The sequence below is a fragment of the Neopelma chrysocephalum genome, unplaced genomic scaffold (assembly GCF_003984885.1).
Source record: "Neopelma chrysocephalum unplaced genomic scaffold, ASM398488v2 Primary Assembly neopelma1_22b, whole genome shotgun sequence".
Taxonomy (NCBI): Eukaryota; Metazoa; Chordata; class Aves; order Passeriformes; family Pipridae; genus Neopelma; species Neopelma chrysocephalum.
The window spans coordinates 20826550-20851613 of record NW_020897690.1 but is presented as its reverse complement, the minus strand read 5'-3'; the positions used below and the strand labels follow the sequence as shown (position 1 = coordinate 20851613).

Below are 25064 nucleotides of genomic sequence, written 5' to 3'. Positions count from 1 at the left end.
ATCAAGTTAGAGAACATTTAAACAAACTGGACAGACAAATTCATGAGACATAATGGGATGCACTTCTAAGGGCCGTGTGATCTGGCCAACGCCATGGTAAGGTCACCCAATTATCTCAGCAAGGTCATGGCAATCAGAACACGTTCCTGAGAAGTGGACAAAAGCAAAACACGTCCCTATCTTTAGAAGGGCTTGGAGGACATTCTAGGGACCCACAGGCTGGTCAGCCTCACCTCAATCCAGGAAAAGATGACAGAGCTTCCCAGCAAACATTTTCAAGCCAAGAAGGGGATCGGAAGTCATAAGCGTGGATTTATAAGTGGAAGTCATGCTTGACCAACCCGACAGACTGATAATGAAACAACTGGCTCAGTGAATGAAGGGAGTACAGCAGATGTGGTTTGTCCTGACTTCAGGAAGACTTTCCAACTCTTGTTTTCCATAGCACCTTCACAGACAAACGGATGAAGCACAGACAAGCTAACTGGACAGTGAGACAAAACTGAAAACTGACTACCTTGCCAGGCAGGAAGATACTTAGAGAGCTAGGACAGTTTACTTTGGAGAAGAGAAGGCTCAGATGGAATCTTTTCAATGTGTATAAATATCAGGAGAGAAGAGAGAGTGAAGTAAAGAAGACAAACTCTTCTCAGTGACAGCCAGTGAACAGACAAGAGGGAATGGGCACAAAATTAAATGCGTTTCCATCTAAGCACACTAAAGCATTTTTTTTTTTACTTTTAAAATCTACAGGTGACTGAAACAGGTTGCTTCGGGACACTGTAATATCTTCATCTTTGGAGCTGCTAAAAAGTCTGACTGCATAATGTTCTGGGCAACCTGCTCTAATTGGCTTCATTTTGAGCAGTGTATTGGTTTAGAGATCTCCAGAGGTGCCTCTTCCAACATGTATATTTCAGGCTCTATAACAGACATTGAGATATGGCCAGGAGTTAATTGGAAGATGTTCTAATGTAATTTTACTGTCTGTACAGATCTCCACTGGTAATCTAGTATTCCAAAACAAGAAAAATTCCTCAGCAAGAGGCTCTGCAGTAAGAGCACCTATGTTCTCAAACCCTGCTAAAAACAGATAAGGACCTTCAAGCTTGTTGCCTACGAAAGAGTACAATCACACATGAACTTGAGAAGAAAGGTCAGCTACTAGATCTTCTTCACATAAAGAGCATATTCTTAGCTTCAGCTTAGCATGGATAACTGGAATTGAAATCCTCCTGCTTCAAGGCTTTTTTTTATGCCTCTTAGTATATCCTGAAGTTCCAAAAATTCTAAAAGCATAAGTTGTAATAGTATATCAACAATTTTCACCACCCATTTCAGCAATAGCTTATTGTTTCCATCATCTTAGTGCACCACCACACCTGGAGTACTACGCCCAGCTCTGGAGACTGGAGCACAGAAAAGACATAGACCTGTTGGAGCAAGTCCATAGAATAACCACAAAAATTATCAGGGTGCTGGAGCACCTCTCCTATGAAGGTACACAGAGAGTTGGGGTTATTCAGCCTGGAGAAGAGTCCAGGAAGACCTTATTGCAGCCTTTCAATACTTAAAAGGAGACTTATAAAAAAGATGGGGACAGACTTTCCAGCAGGGCATGCTGCAATAGCACAAGGGGTAATGGTTTTAAACTAAAAGATTTAGACTACATATAAGGAAAAAATTTTTTACAATGACAGTGGTGAAACACTGGAGCAGGTTGCCCAGAGCGGTGGTGGATACCCCATCCCTGGAAACATTAAAGGTCAGATTGGACAGAGTTCTGAGTTCTAAGCAACCTACAAAGATCTGTTCAGTACTTCTCTTGGTGACCAGCTGTTGCCTTTTGTCTTGCCCTAGTAGTGAACTAGACCAAGTACTACTCTGATTGCACCAGTGACAAAACAACAACATATTTCATTGTAAGAGCCACAAGCACGGTAAGAAACTCTCAAATACATGCACTTTCTGCTCACGAGTTCCCACAATAGCATTACTATCTCTCAAGGACAGGAGTTAAGCAAAATACTCACGCTAAGTAATTATTACACAATTTATTACTATTATTAATATTACACTATTCTATGCAATATTCTATCTGTTCTGTTCTATTCTGTCACTTACACAGAAAGAGGATTGTGTGCAATCTGGCAACAAAATAATATCAGAACCTTAAATAGATGGCCTGCTTCTCCACAATGCATATGCAGTCATACAAGCAATAAAAGCCTGGGCTCCCCACAAACTGACAAGATTACACTTATAATGTGACAGCTAGGCTTGCTCCAAATTCTCCTTTTACTGTCAAACAAGGCTGTGTGACTCTTTATGAAAAGAGATTCTTCCTAGTTAATTATCAATGATACTATGCCAGTGTTTCTGGCATCTCTTTTTTTCTTTCTTAAAAAAGTAACTGATACCTGACCTCATAACTGATCCTTTTATAACACCATCTGGAAATCTAATTTTTCTTTTTTCTTTTATGGGAACAAAGAAGGAAATTGAGGAAGATAATTTTAAAATAGATTCACTGAAAAGAGTATTTAAGCACCTTCCTCCAAGTTAGTATGCTGCTTGAGAAGACTTCAGTATAGCATTCCTGCAGCTATTATACCCATTTGTACACAAATCCCTGGGAAAGAAAAGTGTCACATAATTTAAGATGTTGATATGACAAATTTATATGTTGCAGACAGGAATTTCCTGATTCAAAACATGGACATGAAAGAGAGCTTCCTGTTGCTTGCTTTACTCCAAGGGTAAAAAAAAACTACAAGAAGCACAATTTTTCCCCATTTACTTGTTTAAGGCAGAGGTCACAAAAGTATAAGGTGAAGAGACCTACTTTGCCAGGAAACTACTTTTGTTGAGTCTGGACACTGGCATAGAGCTGGAAACCTTTCCTTAAATACCTGTTCAAACACAGCCAACTCAAGCATAACATCAAGATGATAACACCACCTTTATGCTTCAGCTCCTCTAAAGGTCTCACATAACACTGTCCTCAACGCAAAGTCTATGCTAGAAGGCACACAGGTAGACTTGGGACTAAAAGTGAGGGGTATGATCAGATAGAACTACTAGGTTTCCTGCAAGATCAGCAACAACACTACTAGTACTCAATCTAAATGCTACTTGAGTAACAAAGTCCTGCAGCTTGTCTATCCAATCACAAGTTGTACATCTATACATACAGAAAACGTTGCATATTTCTTTTTCTTATCATTAAGTAACAGATTTTACTGGCAGCCCACCACTCATTTTTCAGCTTTTGAAGGTTTGTACTCCTTAATGAAATAGTTGCCCTAATTTAGCAAAGCACATGTCCTGTATTAAAAAATACAGGCATAGCTGACAATAAGACAAAGAGCAGAAATAAACCACTTGTGCATTTCAACCTTCAAATGTCATCCACTGCCTTCTGCCAATCACTTTCCTAAAACAAACAAGACCCATAAAGAAGCAAACCAATTCCTAGTTAGGAATTGTTCACAGAAGTGAGGAATCCAGAAGTGGCCAAAGGACTGATACTGCCAGAAAACCAAGTTTGCTCAGGAGTTTTTTGGCGTTAGCAGTTTAGACTTAAAACCACACATCCAATTCTGAATACATATTGATTGGTGAGCCCCCAAAGAATGATACAGTATCAACTTCATATAATCTGAACTGAAGTCCAGTTTGGCATAAGGACATCCAAGAAAAAAACCTACTTGTTTCAGTTTAGGAAACCTACCAAAGCAATCTCATGTCCTTCCATGCCTATGGGGAGTGGGTAAAGGAAGGATTAGGATGTGTAAGTGCTGGACTCCTACTGAGATGGGTCTGCTGGAAGCTTTCCCTGTCATGCATCCTCAGGAAAGTTTATTCAGGCTTTTGACTGGCACCCAGTTAACGATTTTTTAAAATGTACAGAAGAGTATCCAATTAATCTTGCACCAAGCAAAGCTACCATCCAAGTCAATGAAAACTCCTTAGAGTACAGTTAGCGTCTACCTACTAACAAAACAGTAAAATAATTAGAGACCCTCCCTTATCGCAGAACTATGTTATGAAAGAATAACACTTTATGAAATAACATGCATGTTAGCCACTAAGTTATTTTCTAAAAAGCTATCAATAACATTAGCAACTTTTTAAAGCTTAAATCCCCCACAAATCTGTAGCTTTGTGTGTGTATAAACACACATGCTTGAATACACACACAGGCAGTTCATTTTTTAGAAAAGAAAATTTTGTATTGTGAGCAGCACAGCAGCTCAGTTAAGTGCTGTGTCTGACCCTCCTCCTGCCACTGCCATGCGATCTGGACAACAACATGCAACATAAGCACTGAGCTTAGAGTAAATTTACTTTTTGGAGACAAACTGAATAAACACACAGACACACAATCATTTCGCATTGCTCAGCTGACAGTTACACAAAAAAATGAGTACCATAAGCAGCATTTTTGAAGATTACTTTTGGTTAACAGCAATTGGCTGCTGTCAAAGTACAAACTCACTTTAAAAAAAAAAAAACATTGTTTAAAGGATTGACATTTTGAATATTGCCATATTTCCTGTCCCAATCTTGCTGTTAAGAGGCAAGTCTCAATGCTCTGAATGTAGGAGAGTGAAATCCAGCCACAGGTAAAATGCAAAAACCAACCCTGGCCAAGCACCAAAAAGCAGAACATGATCACATAAGCAAGAGCAACACAAAAAGCACCATTGAGTAGCACCACATTATTTACAGTAGTCCTACAGAGGGTGCTAAGGTTCAACTACAGCTCTTACACACTGGGGAGGTGTACGAAGGAAGACTAGGCCTGCCAGAAAAAAAAAAAAACAACCAAAAACAACAACAACAACACCCCAAACTTGTGAGAGAGCAGTAAGATATATTATCTCAACCAATCATCTAAGAAAAGATCAGAATAGTAAAGAGAGACAGCAGTAAATGTTTAACATGTCAAATAGCAACGTGTAAATGCAACCCAGACATCAAAACAAAGCGAGGAAAAATAAGCATAGTCCAAGACCTGTTTAGCACCCAACTTGATGAGACTCTTCACTTCACTCTGGAAAAGTCATGGGATAGAAAAAAATAAATACTAGAATGAAAAACTGTCCTTGCTGATGAAGATGCAGCACACAGGGAAGATACCTCAGGGGCATGTCAGAATTTTGTAATTAAATAATGCAGTAAAAGTTAATTTACTGCCATTCCCACCCCCTCATCCTCATTAAAATGTCCTGTGAGGCTTCACAGATTCTAACAACCAGCGTAAATAACTGGTAAATGATTATGATTCAACTCTTTGAACAAATTAGCTTACCTATCACTAATACTGTTTCTCTAATGCAAGACTAGCATATTGTACTGTTCTTCACAGCTGAAACAAGCACTGCGTGTCAAGTAAATCCAGTAATACTTTGTGGTGAAAGAAATCCTAACATATACAAAAATCTATAGGTCCTGAATGCTAGAACTTTTGGATTTAAAAGATTTCAAGGCACAACATCAGATGGGTCAGAACACTTGCCATCACTGGATTAGCAGAGATCTAGTTTGAAATGAAAGGCAGCATTCACAAGGAATTAGTGTCTAACGGCATCTTCAAGAAAAAGGACACAAGTCTGAAAGCTTAGATCTATAATGTGGACCTTAACCATTTTCCCCAGCTGAAGGGAGGGATTTAAGAGAGTAACACACTCTGAAACGAACACAGACTGACCTATTTCTCCACAGTGCAATATGCTGGCAATCCCTAGAGAGTTTTAGCTACTGTACACCATGTCACACATCATAATTAAAGCCACCTTTGTGAACCATGTTGTCTGTGCTTTGTAGCAACTATATCCCATGACAGAGGCAGGTTTCCCTACTAGTGCTTACTTCAGCAGGACACTGGGATCTACACAGGAATTTTCCTTCCTGTTTGCGAACAGAAACCACCACAAATAAAAATCTGGAGAAGGAATATTTTCAAAACAAGAACTGAGTTTGACTTATTCCTAAAGAGTTTGCTTTAAAATCTTACCAAACTAAATATTCAGATTCAAAAAGAAAAAATAAAAAACCGTTTGTCAGCAAGGCTTATGAGACAGAAAGGATGTTGATTTCCTTGTCTAAGCTGCCATTTCATCTATGTCTCCCTTGCCATCCCCTGTTCTCCACAGCACCAGGCTCCTGTGTTATATCAAGTCTTTCATGACACATTTCAGATCAACTGGAGCTGCTGCACTGTCATCAATCCTCTCTACACCAGCTTCTGGAAGAAGTGCAGGAGATACCCAAAGAAATTTTCATTCATAACTGCAGGATTCTGGACAAGTGACTTATTAAAACAGATATCCCTTCATAAGATCTGAACATAGGTATTGTCAAAATTTTGTACCATTATTTAGCTCCTCTCAAATTTGACTGGTTCTCCAGTCTCAATTTAATGAAGAAGTCAAGTATTGAAAAGTTACGGCTATTTTGCAAAGCAGCAATTGCACCTCAATGCCAATGAAGATTCCCTTCATACATAAGAACACGGGTTGTTCCTCCAACCCACATCACAAAGCCAATTTCCTTATAATACAGAAGCCTGCAGTTTTAAAGTCCTTCCCTTGTGGATGACAAACTGCCTCAAGTGGTAGGAGGAACAGCATCCAGTTACCTTTTCACAGAATCACAGAATATGCTGAGTTGGAAGGGACCCACAAGGATCATCAAATCCAACTCCTGGCCCTCCACAGGATCATCCGCAAGAGTCACACCATGTGCTTGAGAGTATCATCTAAATGCTTCTTGAACTCTATCAGGCTTGGTGCTATGACCTCTTCTGTGGACAGCCTGTTCCAGTGCCCAACCACCCTCTGAGTGAAGAACCCTTTCCTCATGTCAAACCTAAACCTCCCCTGACACAACTTCAGGCCATTCCCTTGGGTCCTGTCACTGGTCATCAGAGAGAAGAGATCAGTGCCTGCCCCTCCTCTTCCTCTCATGAGGAAGTTGCAGACTGCAATGAGGTGTCCCCTCAGTCTCCTCTTCTCCAGGCTGAACAGATCAAGTGACCTCAGAAGCTCCTCAAGGCCCTTCACCATCCTTTTGCCCTCCTTTGGACACTCTCCAATAGCTTAATATCTTTCTTATATTGTGGTGCCCCAAACTGCACACAATATTCAAGGTGAGGCCACACCAGTGCAGAGCAGAGCAGGACAATCCCCTCCCTCGACCAACTGGCGATGCTTTGCCTGATGCCCCCCAGGACATAGGTGGCCCTCCTGGCTGCCAGGGCACTGCTGACTCATATTCAACTTGCTGTTGATCAGGACTCCCACGTCCCTTTCCATGGCACTGCTTTCCAGCATCTCTCATTCCCCAGTCTGTACAAACATACAGGGTTGCCCAATCCCAGGTGCAGAATCCAGTATTCTCCCAAAGAAAGTGGGCAGATGTCAGCTGGTCCCCATCCCACCAGCTAGCACTACAGTCAGCGCCCACCCAGCCTTGTGCCCAGGTAATAACAAGGTGATTCTGGGCAGAAGCCTTACAGAAACAGTGCCCAGCAAAGTACAAACAGCAACTGCCAAGGTGTCTGATCAACTCGGCAGTAGTTAAAGGGCAACATACCTCAACTCAGCCCCCTTACCTGTGATGATGAATAGTGTCTTGTTTGGTCAGCTGCAAGAGCAGCATTTTAAGAGAGGTCCTTAAACAAACACCTGACTTTTGATAGGTTCTACAACAAAAAGCTGCTCCTTCCACTATCAGACACAAAGCCTCTCCTTATTTAAAAACAAGCAAAGAACTAAAGCAGTGACAGAAAGGTGAATGATTTATCCCCATGTCAAGAAAGAAGAGGACAGCAATAAGCACTCTTTCTAAGGTAACTGATGATACATCTCTAGTGCTTTACAAATACTGTTCCATAATAAAATGGATTTCTTGGTTTAGTGATTTATTAGCTTTGGTATAACTGCTGAAACGCATTCAGAAAGACTAATTTCAAGCTTTAACACTTCAGTCTGAACCTACCGCATACTACAACAAGCCTGAAATCTCAAGCTCCATATATTTTTTAGGTAAAAAAACTTCCAGGAAAAAAAACCTGCCTTAGAAAAAGTATTTTAAAAGTCCAAATTAAAACTAGGAAAATAAACTTGTATTTAGTGTTTTACTTTAAAAAGAGGTAAACTCCTGTAAACAAAATTTGGTATGCTATACTTTTCTTTAAATGAGTGTTTCATTCATATCCCATCTGCATGACATGATTTTTCAGATAAGCAATTTTATTCACATTTAAGCTTCATTCAGAGCAAGTTTTAGCCTGTGTTACAAAATTAAATTAATGGAAAACAAATACATTCAAAGGTGCTGGAAATGATTCATCAGACTCTGTAAACAAACTAATTTTGAACTCCCCAAACATCAATTCTCCTGTCCATCTTAACATGACAATTGTAGTTTCCAATAAAATTCTATTCAATAAAGCCTTGGACAAGCAAACAAATAAACTACACTGTAGTGCCTTTATGTGATAAGTCCCACTTAGCTGTCTGAAATTACTACCTATGTCAATTTAAAAAAAAAAGTGTTTAGTACTCATCAGTGTAACAATGCAGCAACCCATGTAACACCCAATTTCCGAGTAATAAAGGTTATTTCCTGATTTAAAAGTTTTATCTTGAGCAGGAGTTATCCTTGTCGTAATGTATTTATCTCTTCAGCTTTGAGACGAGAAGCAATTTGGGCAAATTCCTGAAGTTGTGCAGTTCCACACAGGAATGGAAAAGCTGTGTGAAAAACAGCAGCCATTTTCAAAACCATTTGCAGTTGTCTTCCTGAAATCTCACTTAAGGTATCAGCAAGCAGCGAAAGAGAAAACAGCATTCAAGAAGCTCACCTAACAAAGGTACTTTTCTCCATCCCTAAAATGGCACAGCATAGTACATCAGCCTACAATGCCCACTATGCTGCAAACTATGTGCCACAGCCCTAACCACAGACACCACTCCATGAACTTCCACACGGATATTCAGGTTGCTTTTAAAGCACACAGCAACTGGGTGATTCCTCAGAGTGCTACTGCTACCCCTCCACGTGTGATCACAATCACCTCCTATTAAAGACCAAAGTGTTACAGCACTTAAGCAGTTCAACTGTCAAAGGTACCAAAAGTCCTAGGTGAAAAAAGGCCTCCCTTCATCAGTTTTAGATTTGTTCTCCTTTGCGTCACCCAGAAAGAAAGTAGCAAACAAGAGCTTCTCAATTTTTCTCAGTGATTGATGATGCATTGGAGTTGCCAAGAAACACAGATCTATAAGCACATTAATGATGCCTTGGACAAGTTACCTAAACTGGAAGATCAAAGTTTTGGCCATGCGGTTTGGGATTTTTTTTATTTTATTTTAAAACCACTCTTCTACCTACTTTTCAACACAGGTAATGGTGTAAACTAAGATTAATATCCCCCATGTTGTCTGCATTCCCAGGATCCAATCTCCACTCTGAATGGAGGAGAGAGGTGAATTAGAACACCCTAGTTGCATGAATCCTCCTTTTCCTCACAGTCCCTATCAGGTAGTTGGGGAACAGTAAAGCTCTTCTTCCCTTCGCCAAGGGCTGCAACAGACTCAGGGTCAGTCACACTCCTTCCCAAAAGTTGTACATGTATTGAAGTGAGCAGTCCTCTGAATTCACAAGAAAGCTCAGGGATGCATCCACGCCTTCCTATCATTGAGGTAAACGCCCCTCAGCAACACAATTTTTTTGCAAGTGGCCAGAACAACACCGATCCTTTCAACTCTGGTGAAAAAGTAAGCTTTCCTTTTTCAGAAGGAATCCAAAGAGGCTCTGATTGCAACTTCTAGGTTCACCCCATATATGCAGAAGTTATTCTGGTGATGGTATCAAGTGAATGAAACCCCACAGCAGCAAGAATATCTTTAGCTTAAAGCTTCTAACTTCTTCAACCCTTAAGAAAGCAGAGCTCATTCGGCAATAAATGAAAGGAATTATGGAATCCGCTCTAAAAGTGGTATTTTTCTCCTTTCCTTTTCACAATCTTCATGCATATTTTGGATGCTAGAGGTATATTCTTTGGCAATTGCCGTCTGAACTCCCAAACAGTGGAGCAGACCTGAGGACCATCTCCCTCGCTCCACCTACAAGTCCTCAACAACAACAAAAATAAAGGGAGGAGGTAGTGGTGGTGATCCTATATGATTGCCCGATATTTCGAGGGGAAGTCATATATCCTATACAGTTGCCTAAATACTTGCAGGGCAACCCATACACAAGACAGCTAGAAGTTAAAGAAAGCTTAAAACTGGCTGGCAGGAAGACAAACTTTCTGTAGTTGCCATTGGTTTGCCTGACACCAGCTGACTGTTCCAGTAGTCCTTCACATCAGCAGCAAAGCAGCTGAAATTCATCCCTGATGCAACTCCAGCGAGACTAATAGGTTTCCACAAGAACGAATCAGGCCCTGTATATCTAAAACCAAACCCACTAAAGTTTCACTGAAGCGAAATTGCAGGAGTACAACGTATGGATAACAGCTGGAGAACATTAACTCTCTCCCCAACCCTTGCTGGGGTTAATTTTTTTCTTTCTGTTCAGACAGGAAGCAGTCATATACTATACTGCATAATATAAGGATCCTGGGATATAAAGACGAGTAGAATAGGATTACAAAGAGCGCTCTACAAGTTTTTAGCGAAGTTAACGCTGCCATAACCCCTGAGCTGCCTTCGCATCGCAAGCCGCACAGCTGCCCCAACAGCAAGAACTGAGACAGCACTTAAGTCTTATCTAGGAAAAAAAAAATTAAAAATTAAGGGTGTTTTTGAGGGTCGTAGCGCAGCGGGAGCCCGAGGACTGTGTCGTGGATCGTCCCGACCGGAGAGGGGAGTGACTCCTCGCCCGGTCACCCTCGTCCCCGGCCGGGACGACTCCCGCTGCTACTCCAGCACCCCTCTTCCCGCCCCCCCTCGACTCACCCTCGCTGCCGTACTGCTTGCCATTGTTCGCGCCCATCCTGCCGGCTTCATGCTCGTCGCCGCTTTCCCACGCCGCCGCTCAGCATTTCTGCCCCAGGGCGCCGAGCGACGGCGGGCGATGGAGTGGAGCCCTGGGGCAGTGCTGGGGGAAGAGCTCCCAAGAGTTTTCACGGCGACATGTTCAAAGCAGCCTTGTAACTTCCTCCGTTTCTTCTCGGGTGGCCGACACCCTCCCTTGCCCCCTCCAAAAAGATAACACAAAAATTTAAAAAAAAGGGGGGGGAAGGGAAAGAATCAAAAATACGATGTCTTGGGGCGCCCTCCCCGCCCTGGTTTCCAGCCGGGGTGTCAGGGTAAGGGAGGCGGCTCCAGTTATAATCCACAAGCAGGACGGGCGGGACGACCTCCGGGCGCTGCTTCTACCGCCCCGCGGCCGGCGCTCGGGCTCCTCCGATGCTTCAGCGCCGCTCCGCCTTCCTCCTCCTGCTCCTCCTCGCAGTCCTGCCGCTGTTGTCGCCTCCGCCGGGAGGCCGCCGCCAGGCACTTGTTGCCCGTGGAGGGAGAAAGGGGAGAACCTCTGCCGCAGACTTTTGTTAGCGGGAGGCGCCTCCTCCCGGCGCCCTGCGCCGCCGGGCCAGGGGGAGGGAGGGGATGGAGAATGGAAGGAGGGAGGGGGGATGGAGCCTAGAGCGGCCCCAGCCTTTAAAGACACAGCGCCGGGCACGGGGTCTCCCCTGGCCACTCTCCCCCGCCTTCCCTGTGTGTCCCAACGGGGCGCCCCGGGGGCCGCCCCCTGGCTCGCCCCCCCTGCACTTCTCCGCGCAGCCCCAGCCCCGCTGACCTCCGGCCCTGTTCGGCTCTCCCCGGCCGTGCCCCGGGGCGGGGGTCTGCGGCCCTTCCGCGGGACTGCCCGGTGCGGGACGGGGGCAGGGGCGGCTCGCAGAAACCCACCCGGGGCGGCACTGCCCGGGTGTCCTTCTGACGGACGGGTCAGGTTGGGCACCTCCGCGGCACCCCCCAGCCCTGTGCACTCACAGAAGTTCTCAGAAAGTGACCATGTGTAGAAGGAAGCCTCGCACGTGGGCCATTTACTTCTCGTTCTCTCCGGCTGCTCCGGAGTTCGAGCCGTTTTCGCCTTGCAAATAGTATTTCCACAGACACGACTCTCCAGTGAATCATTCCCGGTCTTTGTCCGCCATATCGATGGAAAAATAACCAACTGTTTAACAGCCCCAAAATTAGTTCTCCAGGTATGCTATAGGGCTGGCACTTTGGGAAGAGATGTTTCTGTTTATTTCAGCTTTCTTAAAAACCAGATTCTTCTTTCACCCCAAAAGACAGGCTCCTAATCTCCAAACGCCACTGAGATTGTCAGGAAATCAGAAGCAATATATGCCCATTCAGCTCAAATGTTAGGGCTGTTATTACAAACTCTGACAGGGACTCACCAGCCATTACCAGGGTCATCTAACAAGGACTTCGCGTATCTGAAATGGTGGAGTGTGTTCAGTAGACACCATTTATGGGATAAGTGCCTTTCCGGAGAGCAGCTCCCCCAAACAACAGAATTGGGAAGTAAGGTTTTCACTACTGCACGGGAGTCCACATCACCTCTGCCTGGCAAAAAGGGCTGGATATCAAGAGAGGCTGCCAACTGGGAGTGAGGGTAAACTGCATGCGTGAATAGGTTAACACTGAAACTGCCAGTCTTAAGAGGATGCTTGCCTTCGATAGGCTACCAAAAAATAGCAATGAAGTTTTCTGCAGACAATGGTTACCCAGATTAAGTGGTCATCAGCGGTTACCAAGGTCTTTTTGGAAAAAGAGTCTGATTGAAAAAAGTGAAAAAGAAAGATGAAAGTCTGAAATAGGTGGAGAGAGACCCTGGAGCAGGCACAGAGCAGCAGTCCAGCCTGGTTTGACACTGGTATCTCACCTCTTTCTTGGCCAGATGGTGCTGCCTCTCTGTCTGGTGGGGGGTCAGAGTGCAACAAGCAGGGATCCACACTCCAGGTGTGCAGGGAGTGTTGTGGCAAGTACATTAGCATAGGGAGCAGCACAGGTACATGTAACTATACCTGATATGTGAGTTACACGGGTACCTGCAGGAGGCGTGTGGAAAGAGGGGGACCCACACTTCCAGAAGAAGGATGTGTACTTGTAGCCCACACAGCTTGGGAAGTGGTATGCCCACAGCCATGCACATGTGAGACTAAGACTCTTCAGGATTAGTCATAAATGGATCTTTAGGAGTTTATAGCTCTCTACTGACATTTTGTAAGTATCTATTATTGTGTTTTATGTGCTCTATTGCTGATACTGATCCTTGGCATACAGCTTATTGATTGCCAGGTCATTACATATCCTTGTTAAAAAGACAAAACTGCTTTAATCCTGATTTGATTTAAACCATGAGTTGAGCAGTTTTCCCTGCACTGCCCTATGATCTTATGTATGAAAAAGCATCTCTTCCTAAACATATCACAACACACATAAGATAATTACAGATTCACAGAATCACAGAGTATGCCCAGTTGGAAAGGACCCACAAGGACCATTGAGTCCAGCTCCTGGCCCTCCACAGGACCATCCGCAAGAGTCACACCATGTGCCTGAGAGTATCATCTAAACACTTCTTGAACTCTGTCAGGCTTGGTGCTGTGACCACTTCCTGGACAGCCTGTTCCAATGCCCAACCACCCTCTGGGTGAAGAACCTTTTTCTCATGTCAAACCTAAACCTCCCCTGACACAACTTCAGGCCATTCCCTTGGGTCCTGTCACTGGTCATCAGAGAGAAGAGATCAGTGCCTGCCCCTCCTCTTTCCCTCATGAGGAAGTTGCAGACTGCAATGAGGTGTCCCCTCAGCCTCCTCTTCTCCAAGCTGAACAGATCAAGTGACCTCAGCCACTCCTCATACAGCTTACTGCATGAACAGATATTTCTGAGCAAATTACATCTTTGCCAACATACACAAATGGCATGTAGAACTGTAGAGACAAAAGTATCAATACTGAGAGCGCTACAGAGAAGGTGTCTAAAAGCTGAAGTTTTGGGGATGGCACGTTACTTTTTTTAAAAAAGTGCATTTTCAGTAAGAGGTGGGCTAATTACCTGAGGCTGAAATGGGTACCAACTCAGCAATGGGCAGCTGTGGCTAGCATGCCCAAACCATACCATCTTCCCCCTGGCCAAAACTGCTCCCCAGCTGTGGGAGAGCACATGCAGGCTGAAAACAACATGTGTCCCTGCTCCGTGTGCAGCCCAGCTGTGCTTAATTTTAGCCTGAAATACAGTGATGGGAGTATGCACTGAGGCAACCTCTCAGCTCCTCATGTCACATTGTGTTCTCTGTATCCCATAGCAGTCAACCGCCTTAAAGTTTTCCTGTGTGGGTCATAGGGCCAGGAAGGCCAATGATCCCACTTCTAACTCCTAGAAAGCTGTCCATTTCTTGCAGCAACCTTTATTGCATAAAAGAGGGAAATTTCTCAGGCCGATTGGAAACATCACCTCACACAGACCCAAATGAATACCTATACATAAAGAATTTTACATAATTCAGAAAAAAAGTCTCCCTGAGAGGGAATATAGCAGTTTCCATCCAAATTCACATTTGATGCACCACAACTAAATTACTCCTTTTGCCACGTAGTAATTTTGCTTATCAAAAATGGACAAGTGCTTTGTGAGACAGGAAGTTCAGGTGTCGAGGGAGCCCTGTAAAGAATAAATAGATTAGACAAACAAGTTACCACTCCATCAAGTTTATGACAAATCCTAGGAATATTCCACTATGACCAGAACCAAAATGAAAGGGGAAAAAAACCCACAAAAAAGCAGAAACAACCAACCAAACAATCTCAGCAAACAAAACAACAAAACCAAAAAAGACAAACAAACAAACAAACAAAAAACATCCAGAAGAAAAGCCTAGAGGGGAAAGAAGGTCTTGATTTAGGAAATCTGAACATGGCTTTCTGATGAAGGACTAAAAATTGCTGCTGCACATCTTGTTAGACTCTTTTTATAGGACAATGAGATGGGGCACACAGGGACAAGTAGTAAAGTACCAAACTCATTTTGGTACAAAGACATAAAACTCTCAGCAGAAATGTATTTGTCACAGATGATACTGCTGACAATGGGTAACTGACTGACAGTCAGTCTTGGAGCTTCATAAGCCCCAAAGCATCAACATGAGCAAAGAAGCTGGGAAATGCTAGTTCAAAGAGGGCCTACAATTTCCAACTAGGACAGAGTCATCTTATAGCCCTTATCAAACACTTGGTTCATTTGTGGGATTCACTATGGGAGCCTGGGAGGCCAATTATGCCCAGCCATATGGTTTGGGACTTAGTACCATTATGATGACTGAAGATGAGACTTCAGAAGATATTTTCTTTTAACAATTTAAGAGATATTTCGCTCGTTCTTGGCAAAGTTACATAGTAGTCTTTTTCTTTTTTTCTGTTTGTCTTCCAGTTCATTCATATCTTACACATTGAGTCTATTCAGCTTGAACTACATAGTATCCTTATATATAAATACAAAGGAATGGTAGGAGTCTCTTGGCCGTGACTGAGTTAAGCTGCCTGAACCACATCATATAATTCCTCTACAAAACTGTTTACAATAATCCTTTAAGATACTCTCACCTTCAAAATGGTGCAAAAGCACATCAGTTCTGCCGTCTTTTCAATGATCCAAAGGAGATGAAGTGCTTTCTGTAAGGACAAGAATAATTTTTGGGAGTTTTGCCTCTTATATAAGCAGTACAACCCCCCTTAAGACAGGAAGAGATGCTGGTTTTGCAAGACAGAAAGGTCTGTTGTTACATATGAGATGTGCCTTCCTATATTTCCCTTCTTCATGAGAAGACATCAATACATTTTTCCTAGACTCGTATCCTGTCGCAGCAAGAGGAACTTAGAAATTATTACAGCTGAGGAAGAATAAGAAAGCTATGGGCCAAAATGTTTCTATTTGGATGTGTTGCTACAATAATTACTGGGAATGTTTGTACTACATCTCTATTCATTATGGACCTCCTTCTGTGGTGCATTACATGTCTCATGATGCCCCATTTTTCTATTCCATGACCAAAACCACAGCGATTTTGGAAGAAGTAGCCAAGCAAAGAGTTCTGGATAAAGAAAATAAAATAAAAAAAATTGAAAGCAGTAGAACTATTTCCATAAGGCATTATCACAGCAATTCCAAGGCTGAATATTTTGGCTCTGAGATTTTTGCCACAGTTGTTTTGGTGTTTTTTTTATTCAGTTTCAGTCTAAGCTTTCCTCTTTGGGGAAAAAAATAAAAAAAACCAACCAAAACCTTCCGCCTACTTCCAAGTAGCCTTATGCAGAAGTTCAATTTAAAAGCCATTTCTATGCCAGGCCTTAAAAATTCCAGCAACAATACTAGGACTAGTTTCCTATTTTGTATAGGAAGCTTTGATTTTTCCTGCTTGAGACATTTTAAGCATTTCATTTCACAATTTGATTTTGAATAAAATGATAAAATAAATCAGTATCCTTTTAGACAGCAGAAGCCAAGTAATATTTTTCTAATTAAGTCTACTTTTACATCACCATGTTCATGGGGCTGCATATATTTTGTGAATCCTTCATGATAATATCTGTGTTGACTGCTTTTGGGCATTGTAAAGCGAAAAAGAATCCAAAAGAAATTTGACTAATATGTTGCTGGCAACTTAAAGCCATTATCAAAAGCATATTGTTTCATTAACTACAAATGATCAGTTACTACTGCGAACCTCCTAAAGGAAGAAAAAGTCTGGATTCTCTTCATCATTATAGATAAAAGTTATGGCCTCATTACCCTATGACCTGAGAGTTTGTGCCATTTTATCATTAGTAGCTTTAGTATAATTATGAGTGACTTGATCTACATGGCTAAAAAGCTGCAGGATCTAAGGACAGCTCAGACTGTATTTTAAGGAGGAGCTTTTAGTAGAGCCTGCTCTGCTGGCTGAGAACTCTCATAGCATCCACTTGTATGAGGTCAGGCTGCTCCAGCCAAGCAAAGGCTCTGGTCCCACAATGACTTCAATAGGTCTGGTTGAAATGCATTAAATCAAGGTGGTATTCAAGTTCTAGAACATTTTGGACTTCAACGAGTTTGTCTTATGATAGGTTTGTCTGATGGGATTGCAGAACACATGAAGTACAGGCAGTTCTATCAAATAAAGATCCACTTTTATTTTAAACTTCTTTCAGAAGTTCAACTAATTCAAATCTTTGAAAGTTTTTAACCAACCTGAGATTTTAAGACATTTTTGCTGATTTTTTCTTCAGTTTTACAGGAGAAAATCCTCACTCAGACCTGATTTTTCCCTTCTTGCAACAACAAAAGCAATAAATAAAATTCAGACTGTGTTGAAACATGTTTTACATTACAAATAAAATCTGTTGAAAAGAACAGTGGATTTGAAAAGTCAAGCCTCTAAGTCTCAAGTGTTAGAAAACACAGAAATGAAGACTGTGTGCAACTCCACAACCACCACCCTGAATTCTCCCTCCTTGCCCACAATACACCTTCCACAACAGACAAGCCTGAGGCCTACGACCAATGCTGCAAAACCACTTCATTCCCAGGAGCAGTTTGAAATTATGTAAATTGTAAAATTTTAATGCATAGGCACAAAGAGACATAGTAGGACTGTAGAGGCAAAATTAATTCTGGCATTCCACAGCTTATCTCTGACCTTGCAATTTTAACACAGAGGCTTTAAAACACAGTATTGGCTGGTGCGTTCTCCAAGAACTGAGAAGAGAATGAACTTAAGTAGATACATTGCCTCATCTCGTTGACATCTAGAGCAATGATTTTCAGGGTTGGAAGCCTAAGGTCTGCTAAACAGACTGCTGTTAGTTGGACTAAAAGAAGTACTGATGGCAACATAAGACTTTCCAAGCACCATAGTTGCGTCTACACTTCTCGGAAAGAAATTGTGTCCTCCTTCTTGGGACTCTGGTGTGTGAAAAACGGAGCAGGGTGAGGGTTGGGCCTGGATTGTGCACAGCTGACATTCACACTGTGGACACTCCCCAAACAGGGATGTGGACAAACTCTGGACACTCAGCAGGTGTTGCAGGATCACAGGGTGCTGGATAAAGGATGTTGTATTAGACTGAGCTTCTTCTGACCATTGTATCTCTATAAGCATATTTCTTCTGTTTGACCACTACCCATACAAACAGTGCCACACCACATGCACACCAATGCCCCATTTCACATCCTTTCTTCCCATCTGGTTAGCGGTAGCGTCTGCTTCTCTGGCCCCACGTATGTCAGATACTTCACTCAACAAAGCTCCCTTTCACCCTTCTGGTCCTCCTTCCCTGCTTCCTGCCTCTACTCTCTTACCTCCCAAGCTGGTAACCAGTAAACTCTCACATTTCCACAAATTTTTTCTCCTCAGAACTAATCTCCAGTAACTTCCTTCTATATTCAGTCTTTGTCAGCATTCCCTGAACCAATTTTTTTATGGTCTCTTGCCACTGCTGCTGCCAGTTCCATTCTTCTGCCTCAGACTGATGCTAATGCAAAACATTCTAAGAAGTTTCACAGGCAGTGGCTCTTCAATTTTTCAGCCCTGATGGGCTCCCTCTCAGTTCTTTCTTCTTTTCGTAAGGAGAGGCAGCAAAATTTAGCCACATGAAAGAGAGCTTCACCAAGTTTCTATCAGAAAGTTCTGTTATGTTTCAGAACTTTCTGAGGCATCACACTTGAGTTGTCCAGCCCACAGCCAAAATGCCTTGTTTTCCCTTCATGGTGCCAATCCCTGCACAACCATTCTGGACTTCCTTCAGAGCCTGACTTGACTTTCCTCAGTTTTAGGTGAAAAATCCACAGATAGCTCTGCATGAGGCTTAGTGGGGGGGCAGGAAAAAGTCTCTTTGCTGACTCTAGATCTCCTCACAGGCCTGGCAGAATTGTACCTTGTCCAGTCACTGGGTCACCCAACTCACAGATGGAGCTTGCACCCATTGAAAGCAAGCTATGTACCTTGTCCCAAAGGCCAAGCCAACAAATGGTGACTCTGTTGTCAGTAACGCTAATGCCACTCTCATCACACCCTTCACTCTTCGCCAAGAATCAGAATTTGGTTTGTAAACAGCAGTGCGTACTCTGAGAAAAATGGGTGCTTGAAGAAGCGCAAACAAGAAGCACTTTCAGTGCTGCAGGCTGGACTACTGTGATACAGTGCAGGAAAAGCATATGTCTATGCAAACATTAGCATTTACCTGTTGAAACAAAACCAAGGTGTGAACATCAGCCATGAACCTGCAGAGGACACCAATGGCACCTGTCTGGATGTAAAGGAACAGTTCTAGCAACAGCCCATGAAGAGCACATATACTGCCCCTTGCACAATAGGATAGTCTTGTTTGTGTGCTCTGCTAGGAGGTTTTTCACATAATAAGAGACCAAGTTTATCTGCCTATGGCAAAGGTTCCATAGGCAGAGTGATTCTAGCACTCAGTGCATCAGGTTCAATGAAAAGGCCCCCTGCTTTCTCCAGCTTTCATCCCCCCCAGACAGCTTGCCTTGTCCCATATGCCTATGACTAATTTGGAAATTTGCCATAAGGACAGTGTCCACATGTAAAGCCAGCACAATTAGCATGCATATGATATTTCCAGAAATTTTATGAGCCATCATCTAGCAGGCTAATTTCTGGCTTAATTAAATCAGTCAATTGCTTCTGGGAAACAAAGTGTCATTGCTTCATTTCTAACATTCAGACCTACAATTCTAAATATTTTTACTCAAACATATTAAATCTCTTATGCATGTCCTTTGTATGTTAAAAAAAAATATTATAGGAATCTTACTACAAAGTGAGCCAACGGCCCCAAGCATTACTTTTTCACTTTGATTTTCATTGATGCTTCTGTTTTGTGAGACTCCATCCTTCACTACACAACATGCCCCTTCCTGATGGCTCCAGAAGGAGTCTATCCATTTCATTACGATAAAACTTAGCTCAAAGAGACACCTGATGACAGTGCAGAGTGCAACCTCCCACCTAAGCTTTAGCCTCAGCAGATCACAGCCACAGAATATCTAGATTTTTACATCAGAGAGACACTATATTCAGGGAAACAGTTTTCCAAGGCAATGGAGCTCATCTGAGGCTTCCCTAAATGTGGGAAACTGGACTGCATAGTTTGTAGCCGTGAGGAGGATGTGGTCACACTCATACTCAAGGTAGAAAATAAAACAAATAACCTGCCTTATGGCAGCTTGACAAATCTAAGTGGCTATATTTTATTTATGTGAACTAAAACCTAGACAGATGCTTATGTTCCTAAGTGCTTGTGCCAGTCACCTACTACAGGTGCATTCACACCCATAGTGTTTACTGTTGGAAGGGATCATATGTACTCTCTGCAAGGTACTTCAGTTTAAAGTCGGCAAGAGGAGCTTAAAGGCCCCAAACAATACTCTAATGTACACCCCAGGGTTTGCCTGAGGCCAGCTACAGAGCATCCACACAAACCCTTCCAAAGCTGCATTTTCTAAAACAGAGGCTTCTGTGACTTTTGTCTTTTTACTGTCCCTTTCATTGACGGGGATCAAGTTAAAGAGTCTGAGGAACTTTAAGCATTTCTAAATCCATTTCTTTGCATTTATGAACTCTGGTGACTGGGTTCAAAATGGTAATGAATAAATTAATGAATAATTCAGAACCACTCATGGAAATCACCCTCAGCAATTTCCCTTCACATCCCATGTACTGAACAGTGAAGACAGCTACAATGGTTGGCTTTATCAGGAAGTTAGAGCTGTTACAAGGGTTTAAAAGATAAGAATAGCAGCACACGCAATTTCAAGTAGAAGTTACATTATACATGGTGATATCAAGCCAATGCTCTCATGAAAGCATTCATTTAGTGAATTTAATGAGAGCAATTTGTCACCAATTTCACACACCATTTGCCTAGAATTCTCCAATGCAGCATTTCACTGCATGCTCCTCCCCCTCAAATAAACTGCATGTTGTATACAGTTTTGCCTATCATTAATCATCTTTTCAGCACTGCAAGTTCAATGCTGCTTTCCCAGTAGGAGACCAAAGGAGCAACCTAGCCAAAAGAGGGAAAAGTCATGGGAAAAGAATGTTCACTTAAACAAAACAAAAAACAACAACAACAACAACAACAACAATAAAAAGACAAGAGCAAACCCTAATAGGACCATCCCCTTCTGACCACAGTAGCTGCTACTAACAGCAATTTCTGGAGCTCTACTCTTTCCTTGGGTTGAGCATACAACTACCGGACCCAAATGGTACTTCTTTCAGCTTAAAAGTTCAAAGCAGAGGCTAAGATCATCAGTCAGTTTAAAATAAAATATAAAATAAAAAAAGAAAGCAAACCACTCCCCCCTCCCATACTGTCACCAGCTTTTGGAATTGTTGTATTTTATTTTTCAGCTAGGTCCAATTCAAAGACTCTTTCTACAAAAAACATTAAAAAACCATATATTTATTGAAATTTTATCTGCAAAAGGCTCGACTTACTAAATAACTAACTTAAGAAGGCATTAGTGTTGATTGTCAGCATTTTTCTGCTAACCAGGATGACTGAGGGAAAAGCATATGGAAAGTAATGAAGAAGACCAGGAGTGAGGTTTGCTGGATGTAACTGATACTGTTGGTAAATCTGGGACTCATAAATGATTCTCCTCAATGAAGAAAGAGAGACAGAAGTTTTTGCTATTTCAGCAAGGAGCTAGGAGAGAGCAAGTAAAAACGAAGATAAAAATCAATAGAAGAACAATGAGCCGGTAAATAAGTGATTCAACTGGTATCACACACTTCCTTCTTTCCTCTGACACTCCTAATAAGTTTGAAGACTTTGAGAAGTGGAGAGAAGGAATCCTCTGACACAATTTATTAAAAAAATTCAAGATGCCAGTAACTACAGCTTACTTCATCTTATGCGGACTTGTGCAGTAGAAATATGGGCAAAAGAAAGCATTAAGCTTACTTCTAAATATCTGAACTTTTAAAGAAGTGTAGGAAGGATTGCCAGTTCTGCAATATGTTGTATGTTATGTTTAAACAGTACTGAAAACCTGAAATGAAGTAAAACAAAAAGGGAAATAGGTGGAGCTATATGTTTACACTCAACATAGGATCCCTCCCTGTTGCGGGAAAGGCATTTTAGGAAGGCTGAGAGAAGGGGGATGGGAGGGAGCTGTACCGAGCATGTGTGAAGGGGCAAGGCATGACTCAAGCTACAAAGTATTTCCACAGCGAAAAGTGCTGCTATCATCTGTACTGGCAGCATTTTCAACCCAGCAATGGTCTGTTGCACTAACTATGCTCTCTCCTGCCAGAGGCATCTGAAAGGAGAAGGTTGCTTTCCAAGGAGCAGCAAATCAAGATTTTATTATTTTGGCCTTCAGCAATTATCAATAAGAAAGTTAAATGAAATGTGGGTTTGCATGTATGCACCACTGCATGTATATGACAAACAAAAAACCACTCCTTTTAGAATTTTTCTGTATCTGTTTAAAGATATGTGTGTTCTTCTGAATACTTAACCTCCCACCTAACTTTCAAAACTTAAAAACATACTTTGAAAATTTTTCCCAAATATATGATACTGCATCTGAAGGAATTATGATGTTCCATCTCAGCTGCCCTAATCTCCCACACTTCTGAGAGATTTTCCTTCATGGAAAAAAGATAAATCCATACAGAAAGATCAGGGATATATATTTTTTTAATTAACATTCTAACCATTCTATTTTACTTCCTTTGTTGACTGCTTCTTGGAAGCTGCTAAAGGGCTGCCAATAATTGGCAATTAAAAAATAAAAAAAAAAATAACAACCTGCCTCCCTTACCCAAGGTATCCAGGTATGAAATTGTTTAGATTAGTCAAATTGAGGCTATTACAAAAAATATACAAAATATACAAAAGTTTTTTCTTATCTTTCTATCCAGAGTTAACCTCTATTCTAGTTACAGTAATACCAGGTAACCTACCATCACCACTCTCAAATTTAGGAAAGTAATTGCTTAGAAGTTTCAGATTTGAGCTTCAAAAATGCACCTTGTGCCATAGTTTACAATATCACTAGAGTTAGAAAGGTCCTATAAAAATGACATGAAGATGATGTAATATTGTCAGCCACAGAAAATTCATTAACAAGGTCAAATTCAATTAACAAGGTCAAAGCCTTTTTCTTTCACTCCCATGCCACAAAATTCAGTGTGGTTTAAGGACTGTAGACACTGCATTTCTGTGTCATAGAATAATAGAATCACTTATGTTAGAAAAGACCTCTAAGATCATCGAGTCCAACTTTTAACCAAGGACTGCAAAGTTCATCACTAAACCACATCCCCAAGTGCCACATCTGCCTGTCTTTTAAATATCTCCAGGGATGACGACACCACCACTACCCTGGGCAATGCTTGACAACCATTTCTGTGAAGAAATTTTTCCTAACATCCAATTTAAACCTCCTCTGGCACAACTTGAGGTCATTTCATCTTGTCCTGTCTTTTGTTACGTGGAAGAAGAGACTGACCCCCACCTCGCTACACCCTCCTTTCAGGCAGCTGTAGAGAGCGATAAGGTATCCCCTCAGTGTCCTTTTCTCCAGGCTGATCAACCCCAGCTCCCTCAACTGATCTTCATAAAAGTTGTGCTCCGGCCCCTTCTCCAGCTCCATTGCCTTTCTCTGGACACACTCCAGCACCTCAATGTCTTTGTTGTAGTCAGGGGCCCAGAACTGAACACAGGATTCGGGGTGAGGCCTCACCAGTATTGAGTACAGGGGGTCGATCACTGCCCTGGTTCTACTGGCCACGCTATTGCTGACACAAGCCAGAATGCCATTGGCCTTGACACAACAGACTGACCTAACATTTTGCACATAAAGGCATCCCGTAAACACTCAAGAGCCACTTGAAAAACTCAGGAAGCCTTGTGCCATATGGGCCTTTTCTCAGCAGAAACTTCTGCATGCTCAAGTCCTTCTGAAAGGAGTATTTGGGAGAGACACAGGAAGTTCCAGTGGCTCTCTCACCATCAGCTTCTCCTGCCACAGACTGCAGACGCTCAGGGCAGTGGTAGAAGCAGGATCTCCATTGGACCTGCTTCACTCACAGCTGAGAGACCAAGGGTATGCCTCTATGGAGGATAATCCTCAACCCTTTTTGCGAACACTGGATCAAATACTGTCCCTTCAAGAAGTATAGATATACCGAGAGGACTACTCATCATAGTTTCTTCCCTACTATATAACTACTCCTACACCACCAATCTTGCTGCAGAAGAATGTGATCCTGACCTGAATTAGCTTTAGGCACATATAACAGTTGTTGCCTAAATACTAAAACCTAGACAACTAGAGATGGGAGCACATCAGTTTTACTTAATACTTTGACTAGTTTTGTTACTACAGTGAAATATGGACACCACCTTAAGGAAGAAAGTGGATAAAAGACTATAAGGATGCTTTTACCTCCACACAGTCCCACAGGTAGCCAGCCAAAAGTCTACAGATATGTTCAGGAAAACTGTCTCCCCACCCCATTTCCCCTCCGCCACCAGCTCCACATGCTTCAAAGCTATTATTTTTAAGAGACCAAGGTGCAGGAACCAAAACTTTCTAGAAAGAAAATCAGAAAGACAGGCTCAGGAGTCCCTCAGATGAAAAATCATACTATACCACCTCATGTAAGCTTTGTGAAACTTGCCACCACATGAGATTGTGGAGACAGACAGCATCATCATATTCAGAAAGGATTATGCAACTTTATGGACAGTAGGTCCATAAACAGAAAGGGAACAGGAGGGAATGCACCCCATAACATCTCTAATCCAACTGTGGTGGATCCAGTGCAATGTAATGGGAATAAACCAGAGGAAATGACTAAGGGTGCACAGTCTCACTAAATAGCAAACACAGGAATCCATGCTGCTGGATAGGAAGCGTACTGGGCAACATAGCTGGTCTGAATTTATAGCGCATTTAGAGAATCAACGTCCTTCTTCTTAGGCAGTGAAAATCTGTCCTGCTTGCAACTGCATCAGA

At 42.2% G+C, this 25064-nt stretch overlaps 1 protein-coding gene across 3 annotated transcripts in view; it reads right to left on the bottom strand.

Moving 5' to 3' along the window:
• The window catches only part of FBXL7 (F-box and leucine rich repeat protein 7), a 305177-nt gene that overhangs the window by 164498 nt on the left and 115615 nt on the right, over positions 1-25064 (bottom strand). Inside the window, exon 3 of one of the 3 annotated variants that reach the window (XM_027681728.1) lies at positions 15632-15700. The exons of 1 other annotated variant lie outside the window; for it this stretch is intronic. Coding sequence is in view for 1 of the 2 variants with exons in the window: in XM_027681719.1 (XP_027537520.1) it covers positions 10974-11010 (37 nt within the window). In the remaining variant the exon portion in view is untranslated. Of the gene's footprint in view, positions 1-10973; positions 11455-15631; positions 15701-25064 lie in introns of those variants that run through there. One more of the 3 variants, XM_027681719.1, reaches the window with a different exon arrangement.